This window comes from Lonchura striata, chromosome 4 (assembly GCF_050655825.1).
Source record: "Lonchura striata isolate lonStrDom1 chromosome 4, ASM5065582v1, whole genome shotgun sequence".
Taxonomy (NCBI): Eukaryota; Metazoa; Chordata; class Aves; order Passeriformes; family Estrildidae; genus Lonchura; species Lonchura striata.
Window position 1 is genome coordinate 71,304,845 of NC_140706.1, and position 27,928 is coordinate 71,332,772.

At 44.5% G+C, this 27,928-nt stretch overlaps 1 protein-coding gene and 1 long non-coding RNA gene across 9 annotated transcripts; one reads left to right on the forward strand and one right to left on the reverse strand.

Annotated features, from left to right (window-relative positions):
• The first annotated feature begins 1,297 nt into the window (after positions 1-1,297).
• Positions 1,298-26,748, forward strand: USO1 (USO1 vesicle transport factor). Of its 8 annotated transcripts, XM_085578409.1 has the most exons (26): positions 1,298-1,363; positions 1,464-1,588; positions 2,162-2,248; positions 2,356-2,420; positions 6,576-6,655; positions 9,763-9,863; positions 10,765-10,867; positions 11,024-11,079; positions 11,286-11,406; positions 12,697-12,875; positions 13,301-13,441; positions 14,234-14,322; positions 14,854-15,008; positions 15,253-15,464; positions 16,232-16,252; positions 17,919-18,029; positions 18,676-18,794; positions 19,001-19,182; positions 20,077-20,198; positions 21,137-21,275; positions 21,974-22,137; positions 22,361-22,450; positions 23,196-23,282; positions 24,644-24,742; positions 25,193-25,408; positions 25,789-26,748. In XM_085578409.1, exons 2-26 carry the CDS (start codon positions 1,475-1,477, stop codon positions 25,894-25,896), a joined length of 2,961 nt encoding a protein of 986 aa, XP_085434535.1. In that variant the 5' UTR covers positions 1,298-1,363; positions 1,464-1,474; the 3' UTR covers positions 25,897-26,748. The 8 variants fall into 8 exon arrangements, with proteins under 8 accessions (XP_085434535.1, XP_085434536.1, XP_085434537.1 ...); XM_085578410.1 differs by lacking the exon at positions 1,298-1,363 and having other exon boundaries at positions 15,259-15,464; XM_021529539.3 differs by lacking the exons at positions 1,298-1,363; positions 1,464-1,588 and adding an exon at positions 1,828-1,935.
• LOC146767719 (uncharacterized) lies at positions 9,671-14,912 on the reverse strand. Its single transcript, XR_014954949.1, has 2 exons — positions 14,778-14,912; positions 9,671-11,860 (listed from the first exon to the last, which is right to left on the reverse strand). It is a non-coding gene; the product is annotated as an uncharacterized LOC146767719 (long non-coding RNA).
• Positions 26,749-27,928: the final 1,180 nt, after the last annotated feature.

Sequence of the window (27,928 nt, forward strand, 5' to 3'; positions counted from 1 at the left end):
AAGGCGCCGGTGGCTGTCGTGGAGCGTGGCCGGGAGAGCTCGGTTCCTCCTGGTGCTGCCTGCCGGAGCAGTGTCGCTTGGACGGAGCTCCAGCCTGCAGAGCCGCGGGGCGGTCAGTGTGGGGATACAGCAGGGGTCTGCGGAGAGCTGTGCCCCCATACATTGCGCCGTTAGAGGTTTGCAGCTTCTCGTTGAAACAGAAACATTTTCGATTTATGCTGAAATAAAAAACTATCTGTGACTGCAGGTTGAATGTCAGGTAGCTCCTTTACGGGGAGCAGAATTTGCCCTTGGAGTATACTATGTTTCCAGGAGGCCAGTTTGGGTGCGTCAGACACATCTTTTGGAAGCAGCTCACTTTGTTTGCTGGGGTTGTCTATGTGAGGGTGGAAATACTGAAATAAATTTTGGCTTGTGGAAGAATCTGGTGTTGGTTGTTTGATGTTTTTCTGCCAAGGACCAGAATCTCATTACACCAACTTGGACGTGTCAGGTGAGTTCTGCTGTGCATCTGCACTGACCCAGAATGGGCCTTGAATCATCACTGTGGGGAAGAGAGGGAACCTTTCCTAACATTTGAATCTCTCAACATCTTTGGTTTGGTAGGAATTTTTTCTTTTCTCTGGCTTGTTTTGCAGCTGGTGGGGGATGAGGGGTAAGAGGATCTGGACCTTTACAAGCTAAGGCTGTTGTGAGTGAGCTCTGGCTGGGTTTTGTAGATTGGAGTGCTGCTAGGCAGGCATGGGAGGGGGAGACGCAGTCAGGAATGCATAGCCCGGGTATGCATGACTGTGCTCAGCAAGGCTGCAGCACAGCTGGGGCTGTGTGGTGACTGCAGGCTGGAGTTGCCTTCCTCTGCATCAGAAAAGTGCCGATATGGCTATGGTTGCTATAACCACCTCATCATTTGGTGACCAAACTTCACTGAAGGGTTCTTTGTTGCCCAACAAGGTGAAAACCCTCTGGGCCATGTGCTGGGTGGTTCATTTCATTCTATACTTGATAAGGAAAATAAAATCCTCAAAGCTTTTGATTTAGACCGTCACGTGAGAGGGGTCTCCCTGGAAGGAAGTGAAGTCGTTTTTGGAAGTGATGGCATTGGCCCTTTCTGTGCTGTGGTTGCAATTAAAATTACTTTGATTGGATATGCAGAAAGCTAAACACTGTCAAACCCTGTCAGAAACCATCAGGAAGGCAGCATTAGGCTGGAAGCTGGTATGTGGGTGCAGTGCATGAAGGGTTTGATGCTCCTCAGCAGGAATCTCAAATATTTTGCAGTAGCACCCAATGGGGGCATTCAGCATCTGGAAGTAATTTAAGAACTTCGTGGTGCTCTTGGACTTGAACCACCAGCCTTATCTAGGTAAGCTTTTGGTTCTCACGGAGGTGACTCAGTTTCAAAAGTGTTTGGACGTTTTCTACTTGTAGATCACGGTAGCTATCACCTCGCTGTTTTTCCTTAGCAGTGAACGCGATGTCTTGCATGCCAAGCCTGAGCGTTTGCCTAGCGGTGGTTGAGGATGCACAGACGCCGAGACGCGGGAGGGGAACCGTGCTCGAGTCGTGCGCTTTTTTACTTCCCAGACAGGTGAACGCCCCCAGCCGCTGCGGATCCGCTGCTCACTGCGAGCGAGCCTTTGCTCGGGAGGCAGGCACCGAGCACCGCCGGGCGGAGCAGCGAGCGAGCCTTTGCTGGGGAGGCAGGCGCCGGGCGAGCCTTTGCTGGGGAGGCAGGCGCCGGGAGGAGCGGCGGCGCTCCCGGGCCGAGCGGCGCCGGCCCCGCCCGCGGCCGCGGCCGCGCCACGTGGCAGCGCAGGCGCGGCGGCCGCTTCCGCGGGGCGGCGGCAGCGCCGGCCGGGCCGAGCCGCCATGAACTTCTTGCGGGGCGTCATGGGCGGCCCCAGCGCCGGCCCGCAGCCCTCGGGAGCCGACACGGTGAGCGGGGGACGCGGCCGGGCCGGGGCAGGGCCGGCGCGCCGCGACAGCCCCGGCCGGGGCCGCCCTGCCGCCGCTGCCCGTGCCAGGCCCGGGTGGTGCCCGGTGCCGCTCGGGGCTGCCGGCTCGGCGGGCAGGGAGCGGCTCTCCCGTGCGGTTCCCGTGTGCCGGGAGTGTCCCCTGCCGCCGCGCCGGCTTATCCCGTGCGTTGTACGTGCCCTTCCAGATCCAGAAGCTGTGTGACCGCGTAGCTTCGTCCACGTTGCTGGATGACCGGAGGGATGCTGTCCGTGCTCTCAAGTCGTTATCCAAGGTACGTGGCCAACTTCCTGAATAGCGACGTACTGTCAGGTGCTGTGAACCAGTCTTTCTGTGGTGTTTGGCCTCGACCGTGAACTTTTTTGTGTGTCGTCCAAACAGAAATACCGGTTGGAGGTCGGCATACAAGCCATGGAACACCTCATCCACGTTCTCCAGACGGACCGGTAAGCATCCTGCAGCTGCTCTGGGCTGCTGGGCTGACACAGCAGATGCAGACCTGGTGCACTGTGCGGACAAAGCCGGGAGGGCAGCTGCGTTTCTGAGAGCTCCTCTGCCACCTTGGCTTTTTCTGCTGGTAAATGTCGTGAGAGGCTATTTGGAGGTAAAAAGAAAGAATTCCAGGAACCGGGATGAGGGACAGAAAGACAAACTCTGGAGTGGAGGTACTACCAAAGTATGTCTTAATGCTTATCGGGATTATCTTTCTACTACTGTAGAGAGGTGAGTCCAAACAGATCATGTTAACTAAACACACTGTTTGGAATAACCCAGACCAAGCTGTTACTGTGCAAAAGGTGAGCTAGACAGAATTAAGAGAAAAAGAATGAAGTCAGCAGGGGTATGTTTTTGCTTGTGCGTGTTAAAAACAAGTTGGGTTCAGGCAAACAGGAGAGCCGGGCTCCGAGGCTGCTGCTGAGGCACATGGCATGAGTCTGGGTGCTCTGTGTGGACTAGAATGTAATATTTATGCAATCCAGTGCTTGGAATGTCTTTGTTATCCATCCTTGCGATCACTGCTGTACCTGACAGTGCCCACATGTTGTACAATGGAGCCTGTTTGCACTCCTTGCATTTCAGCTTCAAATACTGCACATACTTGGTATTTAGGTAGGCAACCGTAAGGGGATAGTCATTCAGTCTGGACTTGAATCTCAAGCTGGTCACTTTGTGAGAATGTCATGAGCCTGTGGAATACCTGGATGGGCATAGACTGGAAGGAGGAGCGTGTCCTTTGATGCTGGTACTGAGGAGAATTGGGAAAGCTGCAGTTCAGTGTCTACCAGGAGGCCTCCTGCCCCAGTTATGGATACAGGACTGGAAACTGCTGATTGAGGCCTTTCTTGCCTGGCCAGTTATGCCAGCTGGGAAAAAGGTCTAGGCAAGTGCATGTTATTCCTATTCTGTGGGCTGGGTAGTTAAAATTGAATGTCTGACCTGGTGCAAACAGTGAAAGGGAAGGTTATAGGAGTAACTGTCACAGATGTGAAGGGGAAGCCCTTAAAAAAAACTAGGTTAAGGAGCCTACTTTCATCCACTTATCTGCTCTGAGGGCAGATTTGAACTTTGAGAAGGGAGGCGGGGCCCTACTGATCCAGTTGAGTAGGCAACCTGAACCCTTTAGGGCAGGAACTTGAGGCTTTGCAGTGCTTTTTGAGCTCCAGTTGATCCTTTGGAAATTGTGGATGCTGCGGTTCTGCACACATCTTGTGTAACTCAGGCTGCAGTGGAAAGAAAATAATAAATATGTGGGGTCTTTTGGGGGTTTTCAGCTGAAGAAAACATGTTGCTCTGGCAAGATGTTGCTCAAGTCATTTGCTGTTTCTTGTTTGGTGGGCCAGCACATGAGCTTGGGCCAAGTGTTGGTTGCTGTGGCTCCTTGGAGAAAGAGTTGTAGTGTCTGTGTGTGATCAGTGCAGTTGTTACAGGCTGGAGTTTGTGTTACTGTTCGGTGTCAGTAATGGTGGAGATGAGATTTCCTGGACTCAAATGAAATCAAAACCAGTTGAACTGATTCAGTGGGTTGATAAGCAAGTCACAGGCTCAGCTGTCCCTGAAGCCTAGTGTGATGGGAGGCTGCTTTTTTGGTGTGGGCCCACAGGTCTGATTTTTGAACCTTTCCAGTGTCCATCTGAAGTGCCCTGAAGCTTTATGCAAAAGTGGAAAATGCTCTTTTCCACCTGTTGGATTTTTTTTTTTTTGCCTGCAGCTGCTTAAGAAGAGAGGCCAATGAGTGACTGTAGTTGTCTTCTCACATGTCACTGTGTTCATGTAAACCCCAGGCACATGCTGGCTTGTGGCCCATTGCATGTGTTGCTGTGAAGCTGAAGATGACGGCAGGTTTAATTTGATTAGAAAAATAGAAATTCTGTGTGTGTCCAGTTCTCAGTTCCTTAGGTCCTGGGGTCTTGCTGTGAATTAGTTACAGCCTTTACCCTGAAACAGCAACATGCTACTTCTTAAGTGGAAGACATCATTTCACTTACTAAACAATTTACTTGTAGGTTGTCTGAAGCTCTGTCTCCTGCTCAAGGGCTTAAAACTTGTTTTGTAGAAAACTGATTTCTTTTAAGTTTTCCAGTTCTGTGAATTTGGCATCCTGGAGCCTGAGTCAGCTTTTACATGTTCCAGACTTTCTTATACTAGAATTCTTGTGCTATGTGTTTATTTAGTAATATGAAATAGTGATCTGGTAGAGGACTTCTACTGACTTGTTGTTGAGATGTTGCTACATCCCACTGGGGATTATTTTGAATAAAATTTGGCATTTGACTGTAGAACGGGGCAATGCCACTCAACTGTTGGTGCGGGAGAAGGCACTGGAGTGAGAAGTCAACTTGATCCTTAACTGCTTTGTTTCTACATATATTAAAAGGTTTTTGAATTTCAGTGTGACAATTGAAGGAGTTGAAAGAATTTGGAGCTTAATATGTGGACCTAAGAGATGGCCTTTTTTTTCCCCTAAGGCACAAACCTGGGTTATCCATGTGCAGGGCAGCCCATGCACAGGTGCCCTCACTTCCACACGATTCTGCTCTGCTGGTTTTGGGGAACCTGGGGGTCCCTGGAATTGTTTGGGTGCTGTGGAAAATCACCACTAGCAGAGGCAGGTTGGCTGAGGTGCCTTGTGCTGGATTGTTGCCTTGCACAAAGGCTGCCTCTTAGGGAGGCCTGAGAAGTCTTGTTTCTTGAATGGTTTTTAGTGTACACTACAAGCTGGACAGTTCAGCATGAGCAGAATAATCAGTGAGGTGTGGGATGTGCTGAACAGCAGCTGTGGCAAGGCAGTGAACAGCAGAGGTGGGATGCTGCTGTCCTCATTTTGTGATGTCTTGTCTTTCAAACGGAGAAACAAGGCCTGCTTTTACATTTCATGTGTTTTTTCTTTTGGAGCTGCTGTAATTTCCCTATCAAAGGATGGAAAAGAACCCACCAAGTTGCAGCCTTGCTTTTCAAGTTTCCAAGGAAGACCTTCTGTGTGTTTTTAGATGTGGATCTGTTTCTTTTCTATGAAAAGGGAAGCATAGACTTTGTGGTAGTGTGTTCAAAAGTAAAAAATTACAGTAAAGGGCAAGCATGAGCAGCTGGAGATGTGGTCATACCTGCTAGATGAGTCTGCTTCCATGGACTACAAGGTTAGGTGGTTGTTCTGCTCTAAACTGGCCTAGCAGCCTCGTGAAATGCAAATTTATCTCTGGTGTGGAAACCTTACTTGGAATGCCTTGGAGATCAGTGAGAGTAAATACTTAGAAGCTGGAGTCAGAGGGCTTTTTTTGATAGTCTTCTTTTTAGATGCTTGATAGAGTAATGAAAATTCTGTGAGCTGTCCTTCTGCACTCGGATATGCCTTTCTCTGTGGTTTTATCTTCTATTTTCCTTCTTTTTTTTTAACCAACTGCTTTCATTCTGTTTTGCTTTAAGAGCAAGAAAGCAAGTAGCAGAAATGATGGTATAGTTATATTTTGCCCCATAAACTTTTGGGCTGTCTTGGTTGTAGCATAGGGTTTACAGATAGTTCAGCCTCGGTAATGCAGAAGAAACAGGTCTTTCCTGAGAGAAGGGTCTGGGTGTGAGCAGGTCAGCTAATGCAATGGGCTTCTCTGCAACTTCCTGGGGATGCTGGAGTTCAAAAGCCTGTAATAATTAGGTTTAGTGGGTTTGGTGACACAGAGGCCACCTGTTTGTCACAATCCACAGCAGGGAGGGTCCCACCTGGGAAGTGCTGAGGCTTGTCTGCATCTTCACTGGGTGATCTTCTGGCAAGTCTGAAGTATTGCTAGGAATTTCTGCTGGGACAGTGACTTGTCCTGTCCCTCCCTGCTGGAGGGAGTGTCTTGGAAATTAAAGACACACCTACAGTGAAGAGTCCTGTGGTCATCTGGTTTCATCAGACTTCCTGAGGCTCACCTGAGGGAATGGAACTGGGAAAAGGAGTTTGACTTTGTTCAGGTAGTAGATAGCTCATGGTTATGTGGTACTCCAATAAATCTGTGCTTCTTACTTGGCCTAGTGCTGCCAAGGCAACTGCCTGGGCAGAAGAGCAATGTTGTAAGAGTAGTTGGAAATAAGTCATTAAAGAAAAGTGGTTCTTTCATTTGCAGTTCAGATTCTGAAATAATTGGCTATGCTTTGGACACACTCTACAATGTTATATCGAATGACCTAGAAGAGGAGGAGCAAGGTAAGCACTTGGTAGTAATAGTTGTATTAACTGTGGCATTGCTTTCCTTGTTCAAATTATCAGCTGTAATACTGTGATTTACTAATGCTCACCTAGACCTGCTTTATTATTGTGTGTAGCTCTTAGGATAATGCTGAAGATCTTGGATGCAGCTTGCATAGAAGTAACACTGGCTCTCTTGCTTATTAATTAAAAAATCTTTGTTCTCTGAACAGGAGCCAGGTTGGAATGGGGAACTTCTTTTCTAGTTTGTAAGTCAGGAGTCAAGTCCTTCTTTGCTGCTGGGAAAGGATAGTTCTGCCTGTTACTGTCAAATGAGACATTACCATCTCATGATTTAACAAGGATTTTGAGATATAACTCTGGTACCTGCGATAAGGTGCCACATAGAAGTGTGAAAACCTTTTTCAACCCTGCTGTGGCAGTGGATAGAGAGACTTGGAAAGATTCTACTTTTCTATGTACAGCTGGGCTGTGAAAAATCCATGCCACTCCTAGCTGTTTGATTTTTGAAGGCCATTAAACAGGTCTCCAAGGCCAATGAATGTTACTCTAAACCACGTTTCAAATTGTGTTTGGCTTCTTTGGCTTGCTTTTCCACGTTCCACCAGTTCCCTGTCTTGATAAAAAAGGTTTAGAACAAGATCAGAGTTTCTTACTACTGGTGAATTCGTGCTTGTGGTAGAAGCCTTGATCATGGACTGGCCAAAAGTGTTGTGAAGTTTTTCCAGAGAGCCAAGAATTGTCCAGCTGGAGTTGTGTGTGAGAGATGACCAGGGTTGTAAGGGTTATGGGATGCTTCAGTTTGACCCCTTCCATCAGAACTTCCCACAGGAGTCCAGCTGCTGTAGGAAGCTGGGATGGCTGCTTTGCAAACCTGAGCTTATGCTGTAATTGGTTGTGCTGTGTGGAAAGCTGTTCAACTGGTAAACCTGTCTCTTGTTTCTTTTTATTTTATCTGCACTGACAGATGACTCAGAAGGTAAAAAAACCTTTACTTCTATAAATATGGCACTTTGTTTTAGCTCTAGTCACTACTCTTGCTGGTAACACTTGCTGCTGTTTAAAAAGGACACTGTAGGAACTTGCACTGGAGCTCAGGGAAGGCATTTTGCCTTCTGCTCTATCCTTACTCTTGGGAGCTCAAGTGTGTTTCCAATTTGACTTCTCCTGTGATTTGGCATATCCCAGAGACTGCAGTAATGGTCAATTCTTGATAAGGATGTCCAAGGTGTGCAGCCCCAAACTGGTAGGATTCTAAGGGACCAAAGTTAGTGAACAGAGTTTTTGTTTGCAAGAAGCCCTGAGGCTGGACACCAGTGCATCAGCTGCACATGAGCATCCTTCACAGTGTCTCTTTTAAGCAATGCATGTTAAAATATTCACAGTATTCACTTCTACCCTAGGTTGCCACTAATGCTTTGCATGTTCTCTTTTTGAAACTGATTTTATTTTTTAAACTAAATTCTAGTCTGCAGTGCTGCTTGGTAGTGAATTGATCTGATTTTACTGGATGGAAGCTGTTGGTTTGATTTGAGATAGCCCTGGGAATGTGTAGGTGTAAGGAACAATTATGGGTGGAAGGCTGGTTGCAAGATCTCTAGTGTAAGTGGAAAATAGTGTTTCCCTTTGCCTGATTGGGTTTTTATTAAATGTAGTGGAAATACTTGAACAGAAAAAAATGTGATTTGGCCCTTTCATATGAGAATACTGGGCTAGAGTAAGAAAAACCAGCTACAGCCTTAGAGAGGCTGCGAGTTGTGTATGCTGCACAGGTGTTGCCTTGGCACCTGGAGCTTGGGCAAGGGCAACAGTTGGCAGTAAGAGTTCAAATGCTTGCTGTTTGCAGCTGAGGGTGGGACAAGGATGTTCAGTCACAGCCCATGGAAAAGTGTAAGTCAAGTGTTTTGACTTAATTTTGATAGCAAAATGTTTAGGTTTTCTGGGTTCTCTCTCCTTGGCCTGCAGCCAGCTACAGGATGTGCAATCTATGTGTGATTGATTCCCAGCTAAGTTGCCTTTTATTGTACAGCAGCAAGCCCAGAAGCTGAAGTTGTGTGGAGCTGTTAATCTTGGTTTTTGTAAATTAATATATGTCAGGCCTAGACTTGGTAAGACCCTCAGCTTCAGAGAGGTCACAGTGGGACTCTGTCCTGTTAGGTGCTACGTGGCAGAGCTAGAGCTGTTTTTCACATAGTTTTGTGTGCAAACAGTCTTTCCTTTTAACTTTTCTTATAATGTATTGTAATTTCTGCAGCTAGAAATTTAGCACAGAGTGGTTTTTGGAGGAGAAAATTCAAAGTCAAATTGACTTGCTTTACTGTTTATTTCTATTAAAACCAACACTTTCCCTTTGAATTAGAGTTGCTCCTGCTCAGTTTTGCACCTGCCATTCCTTAATTATCCCAACCAGTAGTACCTACATGCCACTGTTCTGTGGAACAATTATGTATTTTGTCACTCAGCCTAGAAAAATAGTGGTGCAGATAAGTTGCTTGCATGGGATACTTTAGCATTTGTTTTTTGTTCATGCAACAGTGATGCATTAAATAATTTGGTAAGACAAAGTGCTACCCCAATTCTATTTAACTGTAGGGTGAAGAATAGAATAGCCCTCAGTTTTGGCACATTTGAAATCAATTCAGATTCCAAGAGTGAGCAGTTTTGATGCTTGTCTGTGATTCTTTTCCCTTGCTGATGTTTAGGTCTTTTTCTATTGCTAAACCCACTAGAATAATTAAGATATTTAGGGCAATTAGCTTTAGATGATTTATATTCTGTACCCTTCAAGGCTCTTGGTGTGGCATGTACTTTGTTTTTGCCCATCAATGTAGGGTACTCATGAGGGGTACCCTACATGAGTAGGGATTAGTGGAGCAATATGGGGATGTAACTGCTGAGATTGCAGAGTTACGTTTAGAATAATGTAGGGTTTTTGTTTTGTTAAAAGCTTGTTTTGGTGTTTGTTTTGAAAATAATTCAATTAACATTTATAACAGTGATTCACAATTTTAGGTCACCCATGGCCTTATTTTAGTAAGAATAAAAATCAGAGCTGCTGAAGTTGTTCCAGTTGTGTTGCAATATGTTGTTTTTGGCTGTTGCAGAAGAAAACTCCGCAAAACACGTTGATGATTTGGGGAGTCAGTTCACAGAGATTTTCATTAAGCAGCAAGAAAATGTCACTCTGCTGTTGACTCTGGTGGAGGTGAGTAACTGTGTCATGTTCAGGCTGCTGAGAGAGGGGTGGTGCTTTGCCTGATGAAGAGAGCCGTGGTTTTGTCCTTGTGAAGCTGGTGTCAGGGCTGAGGTGTGCCAGCAGCCAGTGAAGGTGGGGCTGGAGGTGAGTCAGGACTGACCTGGATGAACAGCACTGGTGCAGCTTTTAAAGCAGGGGAGCATGGAAGAGAATCACAGAACCATTTAGGTTGGAAAATGCCTCCAGGATCATAGAATCCAACTGTTAACCCAGCACCACCATGTTCACTGCTAAGCTATATGCCAAAGTGCCACATCCACGATTCCTGAACACTTTAGGAATGGCTCCACCACTGCTCTGGGCAGTCTTTGGAATGCCCAACCACCTTTGGCAATTTCCCTGAATAGCTATTCTAAACTTCCCCATGTTCTCTCATCCTGTTACTTGAGAAAGGGGTTTAGTTACTTCATTAGAATGTATAAAGATTACTGTTCCCCAAACAGCAGTGGTTGTCCCTTGTACAAGGATTACTTTTTAGATGATCATTAAATCGTGAAGAGACAGTTATGTCTGAGGTGCAGTTGAAGTGGAAAGGATGACTGCTTTCCAGCAGCATGATATTTGACTCATTTTCCACTGGTTTTGTCCTGATGGACTGCCTTTTTACCTGGAGCTGTTAAAATTTTTTGTACCCAAACTAAGCTTGTGACTGTGCTTGAGAGAGACAACAACACAATACTCTTCTTTTTTTTCCTTTCCTTTGTAGTCCAACTTCAGTAAATAGCATGATATTCTACTTTTCCTGTGTGGAACCTATGTCATGCTTTGAGCAGTATTAAGGAACTGTCAGTGTACCAGATTGAAATACTGAGGAGTTTGTTACCTAACATGCTCCTTTTCATCCTTTCAGGAATTTGATTTCCATGTTCGTTGGCCTGGAGTGAAGCTGCTGACATCTCTCTTAAAGCAGCAAGGGCCTCAAGTGCAGCAGATCATTCTGGTCAGCCCCATGGGTGAGTATCTGAATCCATTGCCGATACATTTGGAGCTTGATGCTCAGCAGACATGGCATAGGCCTAGAAGAGGCTTGAGCAAGATGTTTTGAAGAGCTCCAGCATGAAAAAGCTGCACCTTTTTTGTGTGTATTTTTAAAAAACTGTTTCTTGCAGGTGTTTCCCGCCTCATGGACTTGCTAGCAGACTCCAGGGAGGTTATCCGCAATGATGTAAGTGCAGGGACCCTGGGCACCCTCTGTGCCTGCTGTCCATGGGGGTGTGCATGTGCTGAGCTGCAGGGCGTGGGGCTGTGCCTGTCATCCTGCCAGAGGCTTGGGCTGCTGTTTTGGCATCTTCCCAGGAGCTGAGACTTGTCAAAAACAATGGATTTCTACTAAAACCCACGTTTGATTTGTTTTCTTCTCCTCCTGTCAAGGGAGTCCTGTTGTTACAGCAGTTGACCAAAAGTAATGCAGCCATACAGAAGATTGTTGCCTTTGAAAATGCCTTTGAGAGACTTCTGGATATCATAACAGAGGAAGGAAACAGTGATGGAGGTACAGTGAACTTTGACTTAGCCTTGTGCTTCTGCAACTATGAGCTGATGTTTCCAGACTTACCTTAGCGGGTGGTTGGAGCTTGGTCAGGGGGTAAAAGGATCACAATTTACAGACTGGTTCTTAAAAAATAAGTAAAACCGTGATTATCCAGGCAGCTGTGTTTCAGTGTCTTTTGACAAGCTGGTGTATTTAGTTAAAACATCAGGTCACTTCTCTGAGCGTGTGTGCAGGAGTTAGTGTGTTCCTGCTTGACCTGGGCCTGTGGATTTATTTGCTTGGAATGGCAGTGTCAGATGTGTGTGCTGCATTTGTCACTTACCGAGTTAAGCACCTGCCTTCTTCCCACGGGATCCTTGGATGCTTGGAGTAGCTGGAAGTAACATCTTGCTGAGTTCCTTCAGCTGCACCAACAGCTTCAGTTTTCTGGTTAACTTCTTGAGCAGTCAGTCACCTGTTGGGAGGAGAAAAGAATTTTAACAAGGAGCAAAGAACAATGCAGCACTTGAGGGCTTGGGGTTTTTTTTGGTTGTTTTTTTTTTTTTGCTAGCAATATGTGATACCTTTACTACAGTCTATTTCAGTAGTATGGCAGGTTGCTGTTCCATGACCTTTCTGTGGGCTGCAAGAACAGTTACTGCTTCTCTCTCAGCTGTATTATTCCAGATATGTTGGCATGGAAGTGTTCAGCAAACCTTTGATTTAAAGGTGCTATTTTAGGCAGTTAATATTTTTAGGAAACTCATTATGAAAATTCCTATGTGCTGAGACATCTCTTCCTTCCCCCCTGCTACTTATCTGTTCCTGTGATAAGAGGAACCTTTATCTGAATGTAATTGGAAAACTAAAAAGTAGATTAGATGTAAGTTGAAGATGGTAGCCAGTAATTGTAGAGAATGAATATGTGAGGCAGGAGGAGGTGCTGCCTCGGAATCACAATGGAGTTCAGGAGGAACTTCCAGTACATTTCGTAGGGACAGTGTAGTCTGATTCTGGAACAGGTGAACTTTGGGACATATGGTGATGGTCAGGTTTTGTTGGCAGTTTTTCCCATATACCCACTTAACTGGTATGAGCTGTACATACTTTGGGAATTTGCTTTGTACTTGTGATAGAAAACTAGCTATGGTTTCACAAGGTTCCTAGTTATTGATCCAAGCCTGATGTGTGTTAAGAAAGAGTTCAGAAATGCGTGCTCTGTTTCATCTAGAACATCCTCAGTGTATGGACAAGCTGATTTGTTTCCATCTGGTGCATTTTGAGTCACCTTGTGATGCTTTGTCTCATCAGGCATAGTGGTGGAAGACTGTCTCATCCTGTTGCAAAACTTGTTGAAGAATAATAATTCCAATCAGAATTTCTTCAAGGAAGGTTCATACATTCAGCGTATGAAGCCTTGGTTTGAGGTTGGAGATGACAACTGTGGGTGGTCTGCACAGAAAGTAACTAATCTTCACCTGATGCTGCAGGTAAGGTGCTATTACAGCTAATTACTAATGTCAGCTCTTGTGCAGCGGAAAGTGTCATGTCACAACTGTGAAATCCAGGTGTTCAGCTCAGAATAAGCCACCATAGCTTGTGAGCTGTGCTGCTTTAAGCACAAACCCTGTCACAGGCGAGTCTGGGATGGCTGGCATATCGCATAACTTGGTCACCCGAGATGTAACTGATGTAAACTAAGAACATAATTGGGTGTGTTCTATGTAAAGAATTCCCTGGTATAAAACTGAAAATCAAGCAGCCATACGTAGCAATGAGATAAACATTCTGTTCATTGTTTACAGTCTCCATTTTAAGAAGCAATTCTGTTTTATGGTGAAACCTCACGTGCCTTTGGTTTTGTGGTCAGAAGGCCCCAGGCACTGTTCACATGGTCATGTTTCCTCCGCTGTAGCTTGTGCGGGTCCTGGTGTCCCCCACGAACCCTCCTGGTGCCACCAGCAGCTGTCAGAAGGCCATGTTCCACTGTGGGCTCTTGCAGCAGCTCTGCACCATCCTCATGGCAACCGGCGTTCCTGCCGATATCCTCACGGAAGTAAGGGGGCAATGGATGGAGGGGTGGGAGTGACCAGATGGGTGATAACAGCAGTCTGCAGGGAAAACCAGCTGCTGCAGAGACTGAGGATTTGCAAAGCACCTGTTGGAGATGCTAGAGGTGTCAGCTTCCTGTGTGGGCAGTGTAAATGGCAGAATCATTTATGCTGGTGAATTTCTGGTGTTCTGCTACCAGAAGGAATTTGGGTCAGCCTATTTTTTTTTTTCCTTTAGATTTCAGCATATCCCAGAGCAGCTGAATTGAGTAATGACTTTTCTAGGTTTTTGGGCGGGTTTATTGCTGGTTTTATTTTTTGGTAGAGTCTACAGATAGTCTACTTTGATAGGTTTCCAGTGATGAGGGATTTTAGCTTGTAGAAAGCCCTGCCAGCAATGGAGGGTGAGGGATTTTTCCCTTGATAAAAGCATGTGCTTGGATTGAGTGTGGACTCCTCTGTTCCAGTTGTTAATTTCTTACAAGGTTTCACCTTTTCACTTTTTAAAGATGTACAGTTTAGCTGTTATTTTGCTGTCATAGGAAAACTGATCTGGCATACAAAATGAAGCTGGAGGTGTCTGAGCTTTGTGTCCCTTAAGCTTTGCTCAGTATCTTTTACAGCTGTTAAATGCTTTGATTTCATGCACACTGGTTTTACTTAAGTCTCTGCACTGAGACTTTGTATGTGCTTGTCAGTACTGAACTGTCAGGGTAAACTGGAATAGTTTTGGAAGCTCTAGGTGGTAGACCTAGATTTAAACATGGATTTAACTTTCTTCTCTGCCCTTTCCCTAGACCATTAATACTGTGTCGGAGGTCATCCGAGGATGCCAGACAAATCAAGACTACTTTGCCTCTGTAAATGCACCTTCTAATCCACCAAGGTAGAGCAAGAAAGGTGTTCTAACTCTTGTTAGGTGATAAGGTATTGGTATGGGCAATCCAAAAGATTTTTTTTTGATTCCACACTTGGAATTATGATCTGGAGTAACAGCTTCAAGTTTATGTAGGGTGTGTTGGTTACAGCATTAAGGTGTCAGGTATGTTTGCAGAGAGATGAGGCCTAGAACTGGTGTTATGTGGCACCCGAAAAACAAATGAGCAATGACTGAAAAATTCCTTGATCAGGATGAGCTGCTGTTGCTGTTAGCCAGAGGATAGTCCAAAGAGGACTTAGAGGCAAGGGAAATGGATTATCAATCTCATATTTTGTGTATAAATAACTGAACAACTTTTAACACCTAGGGTTTTAATACTCTTGTTTGAAATAGTAATAGCTGCAGTGGTAGGCCACAGTATCTTTCCTTACCCTTGAAATAGATCCATATTACATACTTACAGCTGTTTTCATTCACAGTTCAGTTCTCACCTTGTCCTTGCTCTTAGTTCTCTGCTTTTCCTTGCTTTCCCAACAGGCCTGCAATCGTAGTGCTGCTCATGTCCATGGTAAACGAGAGGCAGCCGTTTGTGCTCCGCTGTGCTGTTCTCTACTGTTTCCAGTGCTTTCTGTACAAAAACCAAAAAGGACAAGGAGAAATTGTCTCGACGCTCCTGCCATCCACTATTGACGGTAGGCAAGGGCACCATTTCTGCAGTGGGTTCTGAGCTAGCACCTGTTCAGTGCACCACCCGGTGTCTCGTGAGAAGTTATTTACCTGCTGTTCAGTGACTGCCCTGGGCAGAGTGACTGGGCTTCGATTTGTCAAAAACCTCCTTAGTTAGTTTTTTCTGTGTTTTAGCCGTACTGTCTGAAATATTTTGCCTGTTCTGTGGCTTACTTTAATCTCCCTCGTACCTCTTGGCCTCTCTGGTAGCTACAGGTAACTCTGTCTCGGCGGGCCAGCTGCTCTGCGGGGGCCTCTTCTCCACGGACTCGCTGTCCAACTGGTGTGCTGCCGTGGCCCTGGCCCACGCCCTGCAGGAGAACGCCACGCTCAAGGAGCAGCTGCTGCGGGTCCAGCTGGCCACCAGCATCGGCAACCCGCCCGTGTCGCTGCTGCAGCAGTGCACCAACATCCTGTCGCAGGTACGGCACCGCCTGCCCCGGGCAGCGTCCCTCCTGGGCAGGGCCATGGCAGGGACACAAGTGTTGGCTTGATAAGGAGAATTCTCTTTGGCAGGCTGTTGTTTAAAGCTCCTTCGAGGGGAGGAGAATAGCAGCAAATCTTGCTTTTCAATCAGATTGCTTCTTGATGCTGCCTCTTCTCAGGTGGCCCCAAAGCATCCAGGTCTTAGACCTGGTTTAAAGGACAAAGCTAAGTGGCAGAATCCCCACTCATGTTTTCTGCTGAAGAAGTGCCTGTTTGGTATTTAAACTGAACCTGCTAACTGGAAACATAATGAAAAAACCAGGCTGTCATGTACTGATGGCTGGCTCTGCTATGCAAAGATGAAACCTTTTTGATCTTGTTCAACATGTTAATACCGGGCTTGGCAAATGTCAAGTGAGTGAAGTTCACCTCCTGGCCCATGCCTCCTTGTGTTGGAACCATTCAAGGAAAAAAGCCTGCTAGTAGGGAGTTGGTTAACTCTGATGGCAATTAGATTTTGCTGCAAGTGAAAGTAATGGCTGGAATTTAGAACTTGTTCCTTTGACTTTTCTCCTGCTTTAGCCAAAAATAGGCAGTATTCATTTTGATCCTATTCCTGGAATGTCTGTGGTAAGGTAAATTTGAGTCAGTAAAAATGCTTGTGATTGTTCAGTACTACATGACAAAAGGGACTCGGATATGGGGGGATATTTCTGAAATGTTTCACTTGAAGGTTCTCAAGTAATATGTGTGTAACTTGCAGGGTGATAAGATCGACAGACGGGTATGTATTTTTTGGCACAGCTTGTGCGTTTTCCTGCCAAAGGCAGGCCTTTTCCTCTTGTCTGGGGTCTGCTGGGGAGAATTGCTTTAACTGCTTTTTGATGTGTTTCCACTTACAGCTTTGTGTTGCAGTGGTTTGGGTTTTCCCTGGCATAACAAACTCTTGGTGCCTCCAGGGGAATCTCTGGGGGTGCTCCCAAAACTATGGGATATGTATCTTGGGCAACATGGGTGCTTTCTTTCTTGGGGGGCAGACTAATGGACCATCTGTTCACATAATAGTTGGGATTTCTTCTAAGGAAAACTACAGCTGTTAGGAGTGGTGTTTTCTGAAGGGGTTGTAACATCAGAAGTGGGGATATGCTGCTTATGTCCTGACTGCTAGAGGAAAAACCAGTTAGCCTGCCTAATTGTGAATAGCAGGGATCTCTTATGAGCAGATGATCCCTGCAGAGTTGTTTGGTTTCCAGGCTGTTAATTAAAACACAGCTGAGTTGGTTATTGGTGGCACAAAAAGAAGTATTTCTGCTGTGGAGTTGTTGTGTTTTACCCTGTTGATCACAGCACAGCGTTGTTACCAGCTCTGAACTGTGGAACAGCAGCTCTCATCTGTCAGAGTAGGTGTTATTATCATGGTATGTCTAGAAAATAGCTAGTTTTTAGAGAGGATGTTTTGGGCTGTGTGAAAATCCTTAGGCAGAGCACATCAATTTGACCTCTGAATAGCAGGCAGTGCTTGAGAATAAATGTGGTTTGCAGCTGCATCCAGCATGTGGGTGTGCTGAAGTGTCGGGCTGCACAAGCAGAAGTAACTCCATGTTTCTCAGGAGGGAAGGGCCACTGGTACCAAGGCTGGAGAAGGTACAGCCATGTGCCACAGGGGCACTGCCAGTTAGAGGGGTTATTCCCAATGTGCATGGGCTGGCAAATCCTGTTGGGACACTTAGAGCCAGTGTTGGTAAGTGAGGGAGGGAACACTTTCCTTGGTTGCCATCTGTATGTTGACTGTTGGAAGAGATGGGTGCTTGCCTTAGCTCAGCTGGGCCCAAATACTTGCAGCTGAGACACAATTGGCAACAGCTGATTTAGAGATGAAAACTAATTTTTTCTGTCTAGGATAAATAAAAGGCTGCAGTTAGCATTTGGCTTGCTGGCTGAATGTGCATATTGTTGAACCAAATGCCGTTACAGGATTATTGTTCTTTACTCAGAAGATAATACTAGGACCACCTGGCAGTTTTAAGTCATCAGGGTATGTCTTGGTGATACACCTTTTCCAGGGAATCCTTATGTCACTTAATATAGACCTTGTTCCCTTTTTTTCAAGGGGGTTTTGTGTATGTTTCTTCATGTTACCCTTGTATTAAAAATGCAGAACTAACACGTTATGATTTTATATTAGTGCTGATTTGCATTGAGTAATATTTCACATCTGTGTGGCTTGCTGGTTTGCTCTGAGGACAGTTCAACCTGAATGGTTTGATCCTTGTTTTATCCAAGCATTAAAGGTGTTCAGTATAACTAACAAATGGGTGTTTGGAAAGACATAACTTGCTGTTTATGAAAAAATAAGGTGGAAGTAGGCGAGTTCTCATCCAGTACAGCTTGGGTTTGTATTTTAGTCCTCTCTGTGGAAAGGTAATGATAGCAGTGTTCATTCTTCACAGGGCAGCAAAGTGCAGACCAGAGTTGGACTACTGATGTTGCTTTGTACTTGGCTGAGCAACTGCTCCATTGCTGTCACCCACTTCCTTCACAATCCAGCCAATGTGCCTTTTGTATCCTTTGGCTTGCTTGCAGAGTGGAACCCCCTGCTTAGCCACGAGCTGGGTTATTTGTGTTCAAGTTAAATGTTTGGATCACTTTATGGGGATTCTGCAAAACAGAAAATGCATGGGGCCAAGAGACAAAATCACCCTTTAGTTGTCAGCACGCTGCATACACTGATTTGTGTGTAAGATGCACATACCCAAGTAGTGTGGAAAACTGTCTCAGTCTGCTAGCCAAGTGAATTTTTAGAGCAACAAACTTGTTGGTATTTAGTGTGAATTAAACTTACACTCAAGAGGCAAAAAGAATGCTTTGTACTTCTGTTAACTTCTTCGCTTGCTTTTCAGGAAAAAACTAGTCAAATGCCTGAGCACATAAAGCTAAACTGGCACCTTTATCTACACTGCAGGTGTGCTCTGGAGCAAGTAAATATCTCAGGTTAAACAGACAGCTACTGAGAATTTTATGGGAAACCACTGATCACCTGAGTTCTTCCAAATAGGTGTTAACTTTGCAAGGGTTTGGTCACCTCTTTAGTCTTTCTTCCTAAACAAGCTTGGGTTTGTGTGTAAATACAAAGGATTGTGTACAGGGAGAAGTGATACATGTGTTGTAATGGTGAAATATCTCCAATATCCTTATCAAGAGTTCCAGCTTACAGGGCAGATAGCTGAAAACCTTGGAGAAGAGGAGCAGCTTGTCCAAGGCCTGTGTGCACTTTTGCTTGGCATTTCCATCTACTACAATGACAATTCCCTTGAGAATTATAGGAAGTAAGTATGAGAGAAGTAACAGGACTGTAGGGAAAGGTTCTGTGAAAGGCAGGTGGTGGTTCAAGAGGCTTTGAAGTGGAACAGCAGTGGGATTAAGACTTGAGACAGATAATAAGAGTTGTGTTTGCAGAACCCACCTTGATGGAATGATGGGTTCTCTTCTTGTCCTGTTACTGCACTGGCATTGATTTGTCTGCTCCTTGTAGAGAGAAACTGAAGCAGCTGATTGAGAAGAGGATTGGCAGGGAGAACTTCATTGAGAAGCTTGGCTTCATTAGCAAACATGAACTTTATTCCAGAGCTGCTCAGAAACCACAGCCTAGTTTCTCTAGTCCAGACCACATGATGTTTGACCATGAATTTACAAAGCTGGTAAAGGAATTGGAAGGTGAGATGTTAAACTCATTTCTCCAGTTTTTGTCATAAACTGATGGATGAGTAGCTCATCCATAAACTGATGGATGAGTAGCTCATCCATCAGTTTGGTAGCTAAACATGTTGTGTTACTCTTGAAAGTAGTGTGATGACACTTAAGGTTATGGTAATAGCTGTAAGTAATCACATACCCAAGTTGCAGTTTAAGTGTTTAGCTAGATATTCTAACTGGATTTCCTGGTATTCTTCAGTGGAATGATGACTAATAGATTTTGTGAGTTATTACACTGTCCAAGAGGTGTTTACCTGTGCTGACACAGAAACTCAAGTACTGAGCACATACAATGGGTCATAGAAGCTTCATTTTTTGAAGTACATAATCCAGATAGTTGCTGCTTCTAATTGATAAGTTTTAAAAGGTGAATGCTGAAATTCTTGGCTTGTTAGGAAATGGACACTTGCTTTAGTGTGTGCTTCACTACTTGTCATCAGTCTAACATCTGACTGGTGTCCTGTTTATTAATATTGCAGTGAATTTAAATCAGTCTGGAGCAAGATGAAACTGTAAAGATGGGTTTGCCCAAGCAGTTTCATCTGCCTGTTGCTCTTGCAGTCTAAGTCTTTAACTTATTCACAGAATGATTTGGGCTGCAGTGTAGTGGAGCCATAGTGCAAGTAAAACACTTTTTTTTTTCATATGAATTACTTAAAACACCCATTTACTTACCTGGAACAGAGGAAAGCAGTAAATGTGTCAACTGCAATCAAGTCACCATTTCTATTAAATCTGTGACAATCCCTTTGTTAATGTTCAGGTTGAGTTTGTAATGCAATGAACTCAAACTGTGGGACTGTTTTGAGGTCTAAGATGTGAACTGGGCTCTAGCTGACAAACTGTTTTTGACAGGTGTCATAAGTAAAGCAATTTACAAGTCCAGTGAGGAAGATAAAAAGGAAGAGGAGGTCAAGAAGACATTGGAACAGCATGACAACATTGTGACTCACTACAAAAAAGTCATTAGAGAGCAGGTAAGAGGGAGCACATATATGTGCCTCTAAAAGTAGTCAGTTTTGTCTTTGGAGGCACTGTGGTGCACTTCGATCCCCCTTGTTCTAAAACAAATAACAGGGAATTTAGCAATGCAGAAATACTTCTAACAACACTCATGTCAAGATTCAACTGAAATGCCACTGTTTGGAACACTGGTTCAGGTTTTTCTTTACTTTCCCTTGGACCACATGCTCCTACCTGTGTTGGAGTGTTTTGATTTCAAATGAGGAACTGGAGAACTTGCAGCCCTTCAGAGATACAGTTTTTAGTTCTGGGCTCTCACTTGGACACATGCAAATGGGGCTGAATGAAAAAATGGTTTGTTGGTGGAAGTTTGGCTGTACCTGCTGGGGTTGGACTCTAAAAATCTTTTTCCAGGGGTAGTTAACTTGTATGGTTGCTGCAGCTCAGATGGAGAAGTAGAGGAACAAAGCTAATTAAACTGCTAATAGGAAACTGAAGCAGGTGTTCTGTGTTCAGAGATCAAAGCATGGGCTATGTGAGGCATTAGGGATGCTTTGGTACTACCAGAGCCTTTAATGAACATGTGATGTCTATAGTTAGCATGATTTCTTTAAAGATTCCTGAAGTAGTAGAGAAAACAAATGCAAGTTTTAATATGCTAGATAAAAATTACAATCAGCAAACTTCCCACCTTTCCCTTTCTCCTGTTATTGGTATGACAGGCTGTTGCTGACTTTGCCAGGTGTTTTTCTTAGGCATAGTTAGGTAGGTTTGCAGGAAGCTTTCCTGCTTATTTGTCCTGGGTAGCACCGAGTGGTGGAGCTCAGGTTTTGCTGCTTTCCTTCACCTTCCTGGCAGAATTGTATTCCTATTCCAGAGTTAATAGTATAACTATATATATATATATGACTACTGTATGTATATAGTATGGTGTGTTTTTTTTCTTTTACAGGACCAGGAGCTTGAAGAACTAAAACAACGAATCAACACTTTAACATCTCAAAATGAACAGCTCCAGGCTACAGTCACACAGCAAGTGTCTCAGATCCAACAGCATAAAGACCAGTATAATCTCCTGAAAGTACAGCTGGGTAGGCTTCATGAGTGACAATGTAAAATCATCTTGCTTGTGCCAAGATGTTGTGGCTTCTGGCAAGTTGCAGCAGAGCTCCAGCAGAGAAAGCCTTGTGGGTGTAAGAGCTCACACTTGCTGTGGGAGCTGCTGACTGCCTGGAGAGGCTGCCTCTGCCTTGGGTCAAGTCAATCCAAACCAGTTACTGCCTGTCCAGGTTCAGAACATGACCAGATGGGCCTTGGAGTGGGCTGCAGTTTGAGTCTGGAATGCAAGTGTGAACTGGGGAAGATGGTCTGGCTGGTGTGCAAGATGCAGCCTATTATTATCACTAGGGAAATTGCAAATTTAGTGTGTAAATCAGGACAGCATGTTCTTCTTATCCCAGGGTCAAAAGGCCTGATAAGGTATACAGGACATGATTAAAAATACCCAAACTGCCTTCAGAATTTGTGCATGCTGTTATTTTGGATGAAGAGAATGGCTGAAATAGCTAGCAGCACAAAGACCTGAAGGAATGGCAAATGAGAGCTCTTCCTTGTTGGTTCTGTTTTATATGTAGAAAATTCTTAAGTACTATGCTTTGCTTCTTTAGTTAGAACAAGAAGGGCTTGTAGGGCAGGAGCAGGATGGGTAACAAGTACTTAAATTGGTCTGCTGGAAACTTAAGTTATGGAACTGCTTGTTTGACCTTGGTTGTAACCTCTTGCTGTTTAGGAAAGGACACCCAGCATCATAATTCCCATGGTGACACATTGCAGATGAATGGCATTCAGACAGAAGAAGTGAGCAAACTGAGAGAGGAACTGGAAGAGTGGAAAAACAAGCATGAGCTGCTGCAAGGGCAGTTAAAGGAAAAGGATTCTGTGATAGAAAAATTGGTAAGTGCTGCATTTGCACTGGTGAAAGGTTCTTCTGCACCCACCTCAGAGGTCACAACCAGCTGTTCTCATCAGAAAGCTTTGATGTGCATTGCTCAGCCTGCTTGTGACTTCTCTGCTGGAAATTTGGTAGTACAAGAGCAGCAAGAAGAGTTTTTTGACAATGTGACTACTTTTGGAATTCTAGTACTAAAGCTGATTTTTTTCCCCATTTTTCTTTCAGAATTCTTCCCAGTTGGAAATGGGAGCTACAGAACAGTCTTTACAGACCAGCAGATTTGGTGGCTTGGAGCACAGTAATGAGCTCCAGAAGGTGAACTTGTGGTATTTAAGCATAGCTGAATGGGGGTAGCTTGGGATGAGAAGGGAGATTAACTCCTCAGGGAGGACCATTGATTCCTGAATGTGTTGCTCTTTTTCATCGGACATCTTTGTGATGATGGTCCTAATCTTGGAGCATCAAGTTTATGCATCTGAAAATGAACTGGTTGTTTTCAGTAACCAGGCTTAAGCCAGCAGAAGACACTTGAACTGACTTGCAAAATGTATTTATCCAGTGCAGAATGTATGTTTAAATGTTGATATGAGAGTCTGCAGGTATTAGATGTACAGCACAGAATAAATAACTGGAGATTCAGTTCTTTAAGGTAGATGTTGCTCAAAAAATAGCTGGCTGAGTTCCTCTGTTTGGAGAACTAATGGTGCCTGGATTACTAAGTCATCATGGGTTTCTGCACCAAGAGGGGCAATGCACAGAGGACACCAGTGGGGAGTGCAAGTGGTATGAAACACCTTTGTAAGTGACTGAGGCTCAAACAGGTGCCTTGGTTGGGCATTTCACAGAAGAAGGTTTATAAGAGCAGGGTGGACAATGGTGCATGTTGCTGTCAAGCCTTGTCACTGCAGGAAAGAGCTGTTGTGGTCTCATGGAGAGGCAGCTTTCCTCTTACATTTGCTAGTATGAAGCAGTTAGTCTGGGAGCATTTAACCTCAGGAAAATTTCCTGTCAATGTGCAGTTTCATCAAATGAACTGAAAAGTTTTCTCTGTTTCCCAAAGGAGTTAGAAATGCTCAGGAGTCAGATACAACTACAGTCTGCGGAAATCTCCAAGCTTCAGATGGAGAATCAAAAGCTACAAGTGATGGTACTGGTGAATTAATTATTTTTTCTATCTATGGGAACTAAATCTTCAAGACATGCCTTCCTGCTACTGTCTGTAGCTACCTTCCTAAACCAAGCTCTTTTTAAGTGCACTCATTGGCAAGTGATTCCAGCGGGGTTTTAAATTAAGTCACGAGTTACCCAGACAAATCCTTCATGAGCATAGAAGGGACTTTTAGCCAGGTTAGTTCTCTCTAATGGCACTGGTCCTTGGGATTTTTAAACGATTATAAACTGGCTGTTCCAAGCTTATGCTCTAATTAAGTGAAATAGCCTTTGTGAGATACAAAGTGTGATATCATACACGTGAGCGAGATCATTATTCTTACAAACAGTTGAGGGTAGTGATTTGAAAGTTGATGTCTAGTTCAAGGGCAAATGATAGGGGCATCTGTCTGTGCAGGCCTCCAAATGCTGCAGAGTTTTTTTGGCTGTGTACTGAACTAATGAAGCAGTAAAGCCTTGTGGCTGTATAAATGTGACTGTCTTCAAAACTAATAAGCTACTTTAGAAAGGCCATGTTGGGCTGCAGAACCTGAACAAGTTGTCTGAAGATGTTCCAGACACTTCCAGAGCAGAGCTAACAAATTAATCATGCTGCAGGAACAGGGGCCCCAGAACCAGCTGGCAAACAAGTGTTCAATGTGCACACAGTCTGGGAGAGGCAGACTCAGCTGCTGGGAGGGAAGATGCCATGGCACATGTGCTGACCATGTGTGTTTGTGATGATGCCTTTGGAGGCAGAGGTGTGTCCTGGTGTCCCTCCAGCTGTCAGGCCACCCTACACCCTACTGCCTCCCTTCCTTGGAGGACTGGTTTAAGTGTGCTCCAACTGGAGAGGCATTGGTCTCAAATTTGTGCCATGTGGCAGTTGTATCTGACAGGCAGCTGTCACATTTTGGAAATAACTTTGTGTAGGGCTGAACTGAGATGCAGCTGTTGCTATTTTTAGTAGCCTTATGCAAAGCATTGGAGCTTTAGCCTAATGAATTGGATCTTTAGCCTAATAAAAAGACTTTTGGGTCACTTGAGAAATATCAGAGCAAAGGTGCGTTGCCTGTAATAGGGTCTGCCTAGAAAAAAGCCTGCAAGTCTTTCAAGTGCATCTGCTATGAAATAAAGGTTTTGCTTTGTCTTCTTCTTGGTGTGTACATGCGTGTATGAGTCTGAGACCTGAGGAAGCACACATGTGTTTGCTGATGCCTTGCAGCATGGGATGTATGTCCTCACCATACCTTGGCTGTGCTGTAAAAAGAGAATATGCTTTGAAAAAAAAAGTCTGTGTAATGTCTCAGCTTGCTGTCGTAGTATGTGCAACACTGAGGGGGAATTCCTTGTCCACAGAATACAACTGCAGATCCCCTGTTAGGAGACAGTGGTGCAACAGCAGCAACAAGCTCAGAATTGGAGGGACGACTGGAGCAAGAAATCAAAGAGCTGAAGGTAGGTAGTGGGTGAGCACCAAACCAAGCCATTGGATACTCAGCCTTCACTTAGGAGGCCTCTGCAGTAGCCAGGGCTGGTGGAAGTGGTTTGTTTCCTCAGCATCCTCAGTGTTTCAGGCTCTGGAAGGGAAGCTGGTTGTTTCCTTCATTTTTCACCTGGGAAATAGAAATCTGTCTGCCTTTAAGGCCTTGGTAAGGACAGTTTAAGGTGTGGCTTTACTGTGGCACAGACGGTCCAGTTTGAGAGGAGGGTAACCACTGTTTATATTTGTTCCTGCTTTATCAAAGCTGTTATAGTTTGTGTAAGTGTGTGTGGGAACAAGGCCACAGGAACCAACAGTGGGCTGGAGCTGCTAAAGGTTGTGTGTAGGATGTGTTTGAAGGATACAGGGTTTCAGTTTTACCTATGCTTATATTGTAATTTGATGTGGGATTTTCCTGTTGCCAGAGTCAAGTCAAATCCCTTTCTGAGGAGAAGGAATCACTGAAGCAGCAGCTGGACTCATCCACTAGCACGGTTGCTATATTGCAAGAGAAGAACACTAAGCTGCAGCGAGAACTTGCAGAATCCAAGAAGGAACAGGATGATCTCCTGGTGCTTTTGGCTGACCAGGATCAGACAATATCTGCCCAGAAGATGAAATTGAAGGACTTTGGTGTAGCGGTAAGTGAAGGAATGGATCCAGTGAGTTCTTGGGTCTGATACAGGCCTGGGCATGGTAATCCTCAATCCAGAAAAGTTGGGTGAGGCCCCTTTCTATAGAGGGAAGTTAAATCTATCAGTTTTTCAACAACTTCTGGCAGCCAGCAATGAGAGTTGACCACTACCTGTTGTCCCCAGTGATCAGCCACTTCTCTATTCAGCAGAGAAGTAAAAAACTATGGACATTGCAAGATGACAGTTGCATTTAATAAGCATTAATTGATGTGGCATAGTTATTTTAGGTTATCTTTAAGTTTATTTGCACTCAGCATTTGTCTTACCTTGAAAAGGTTGGATCAGAATAAGTGATGTTACTGCTCACAATAGATCTTGTATTTCAGGTTGAAGATGAAGATGATACTGAATCTGGAGATCAAGGGGATGAAGATGAGGATGGAGATGAAGAGGAACAAGATGAGAATGCTGTTGTGTGTTACCATGAAAACTAGATTGCATTGTTTTTGTGGAAAAACCTATTACTGGTGTACAAAGGAAAACATCTGCTTATGGGAAGCAGATGGGGAAATGACAACCATGGGCTTAGTTATAAGTTACTCAAGTGTTGGAAAATCCTTTGTACTAGGTAAAGCAAACAATCACGGTTTCAGTTCTACATGAATATCCCAGGTTGTACTTGTTTAGAACTTGTTTCAGACACTGTTTAAAGCAGGGAATGACAATGTTGCTGCCTTGGTTCATTGTCATTGATGGTTCTGTGCATTTGTCTATGGTTTTAACTTCCTTGAGTTCTTAACATAATTAAATACAAAAGTATTTGGTTTAACATCTCTCACATGGAGTCATTCCCCCTGCCTTCTGCATGGAGCTTCAGTGTAGTTTATGGCTTCCTCTCGAGAGCAGTGGGAGGCAGAAAGGCTGGGGTGGTCTCTGCCAGCCCAGGGTCTGGCTCTGGGGGTGCTGGGGCCCTGCACTCAGGTGTGTGCCTGGACACTGCCTTGGCTGCACTTGCTCCCTCCCAGGGAGCCACAGTGTTCTGCTAACACCATGGCAGAGTTTTCATTGGAAGCTGTGCAAGAAATGTAGCCTTGGGGTGAGGAATTGCTGTGGAAAACAAAGACCAGTACACTCGAAGAGCTACAGTGCTACTGGGTCAGCATAAATCCAAGTTAAAATCTTATTGACTACTTCAGTAAGGAAATGAAAACTACTCTGATTTATATAACTTATTGGCTCTTTATGAGTAAATAAAAGATTAAATTTTAAAAAAACCCAGAATGATAAATGCATCAAATTCTTTTTTTTCTTTTTGTAATAAAGAGAATGTGTCTACTTTATCCTCATTTAATTCTCTTGTCCTAACTTAAAAACATATATTTTAATAGGCATAAGAGCATCTACAATGAGTCTACCCTGGTGGATTAAGGTAGTAATACACCACATAGTGTTTATGAAAGCAAAAGGCATTTGAGTGCTGCTCTGGCCTTACCTGAAGGGCACTGGTTCATCTGGCAGCCAGACCTGGACTCCTCCCAAAAGATGGCACTCTGCAATGTATTTTTTCTTGCCATCCTCTGCAGTGTTATGCTTAGGGAATTCTTTCTTTTGGATGCAACTTCAAAATGTTTGAAATTGCAAGAAAGGAAGGAAGAGATAATGAGGTGGGAGTAGGGAGTTCAGCAGACAGACAAACTGGTTTGAAACAGGTTGTAAAAAAGCCTGTTTGAAGTGCCTTTCCCAATTAGAAAACCTGTTTTGTGGATTATTTCATTGCACCATTCTAGTGATCTGTCTTCCTGCTGGTGGTAGACATGTCTGGTGATAAATGTGTTACTGTCAAATGGAGGTATTCACTTGTCTGCATTTTTGCCTGTGTCACGAAAAACAGATTTATTCTTAGTTCTTCGGAATATTTTCTTGTCCTGTTGTGACTGGGCTATCATCAGCACAGGGGGCTTTTCCTCACTCTGCACAGCGTTTGCATCCCTTGCATGGGCTCTCTGTCAAAGCAAGCAGCTGCTGCCAGCAAGAAGGGAAATCCATCACAGATTTTTCCGTTTCCTGTTGCATGTATGCACATACAGAGAAACAGAAGGAGGTGCTGAGCTGCAGAGAGCACCAGGAGACGAGAGCAGGAGCAAGTACCTGTGATGAGGATGTGCTAAGGGCAGAGCTGGGGCCTTAGGCAGCATGTCCAGACCAGGCACTGCAGGTCCCTTCATGTCCACCCTTTCCATGATGGGATTCCAGGAGCAGTCGTGTGCTGCATGGTCTGAACGCTGGAGGGCTTTGCCATTTCTTTAAGACAGGCACTACACTGTTTTCTGGACCAAATTAGCTTCTGCCAGCTGCTGGTCTCCTGTGAGCTCCAAAACTGCCAAACCTTCTTCATTTGTGTGAAGTTTTTCCTAGAATGTATTTTCAACAAAGGGTTCAGCAGTGCATACAAGCCTAAGAGATACTTCTTTTTGTGAATACTTTGCTAGGAAGATTTGTCTGCCTTTAAACTATAGGAATGAGGAG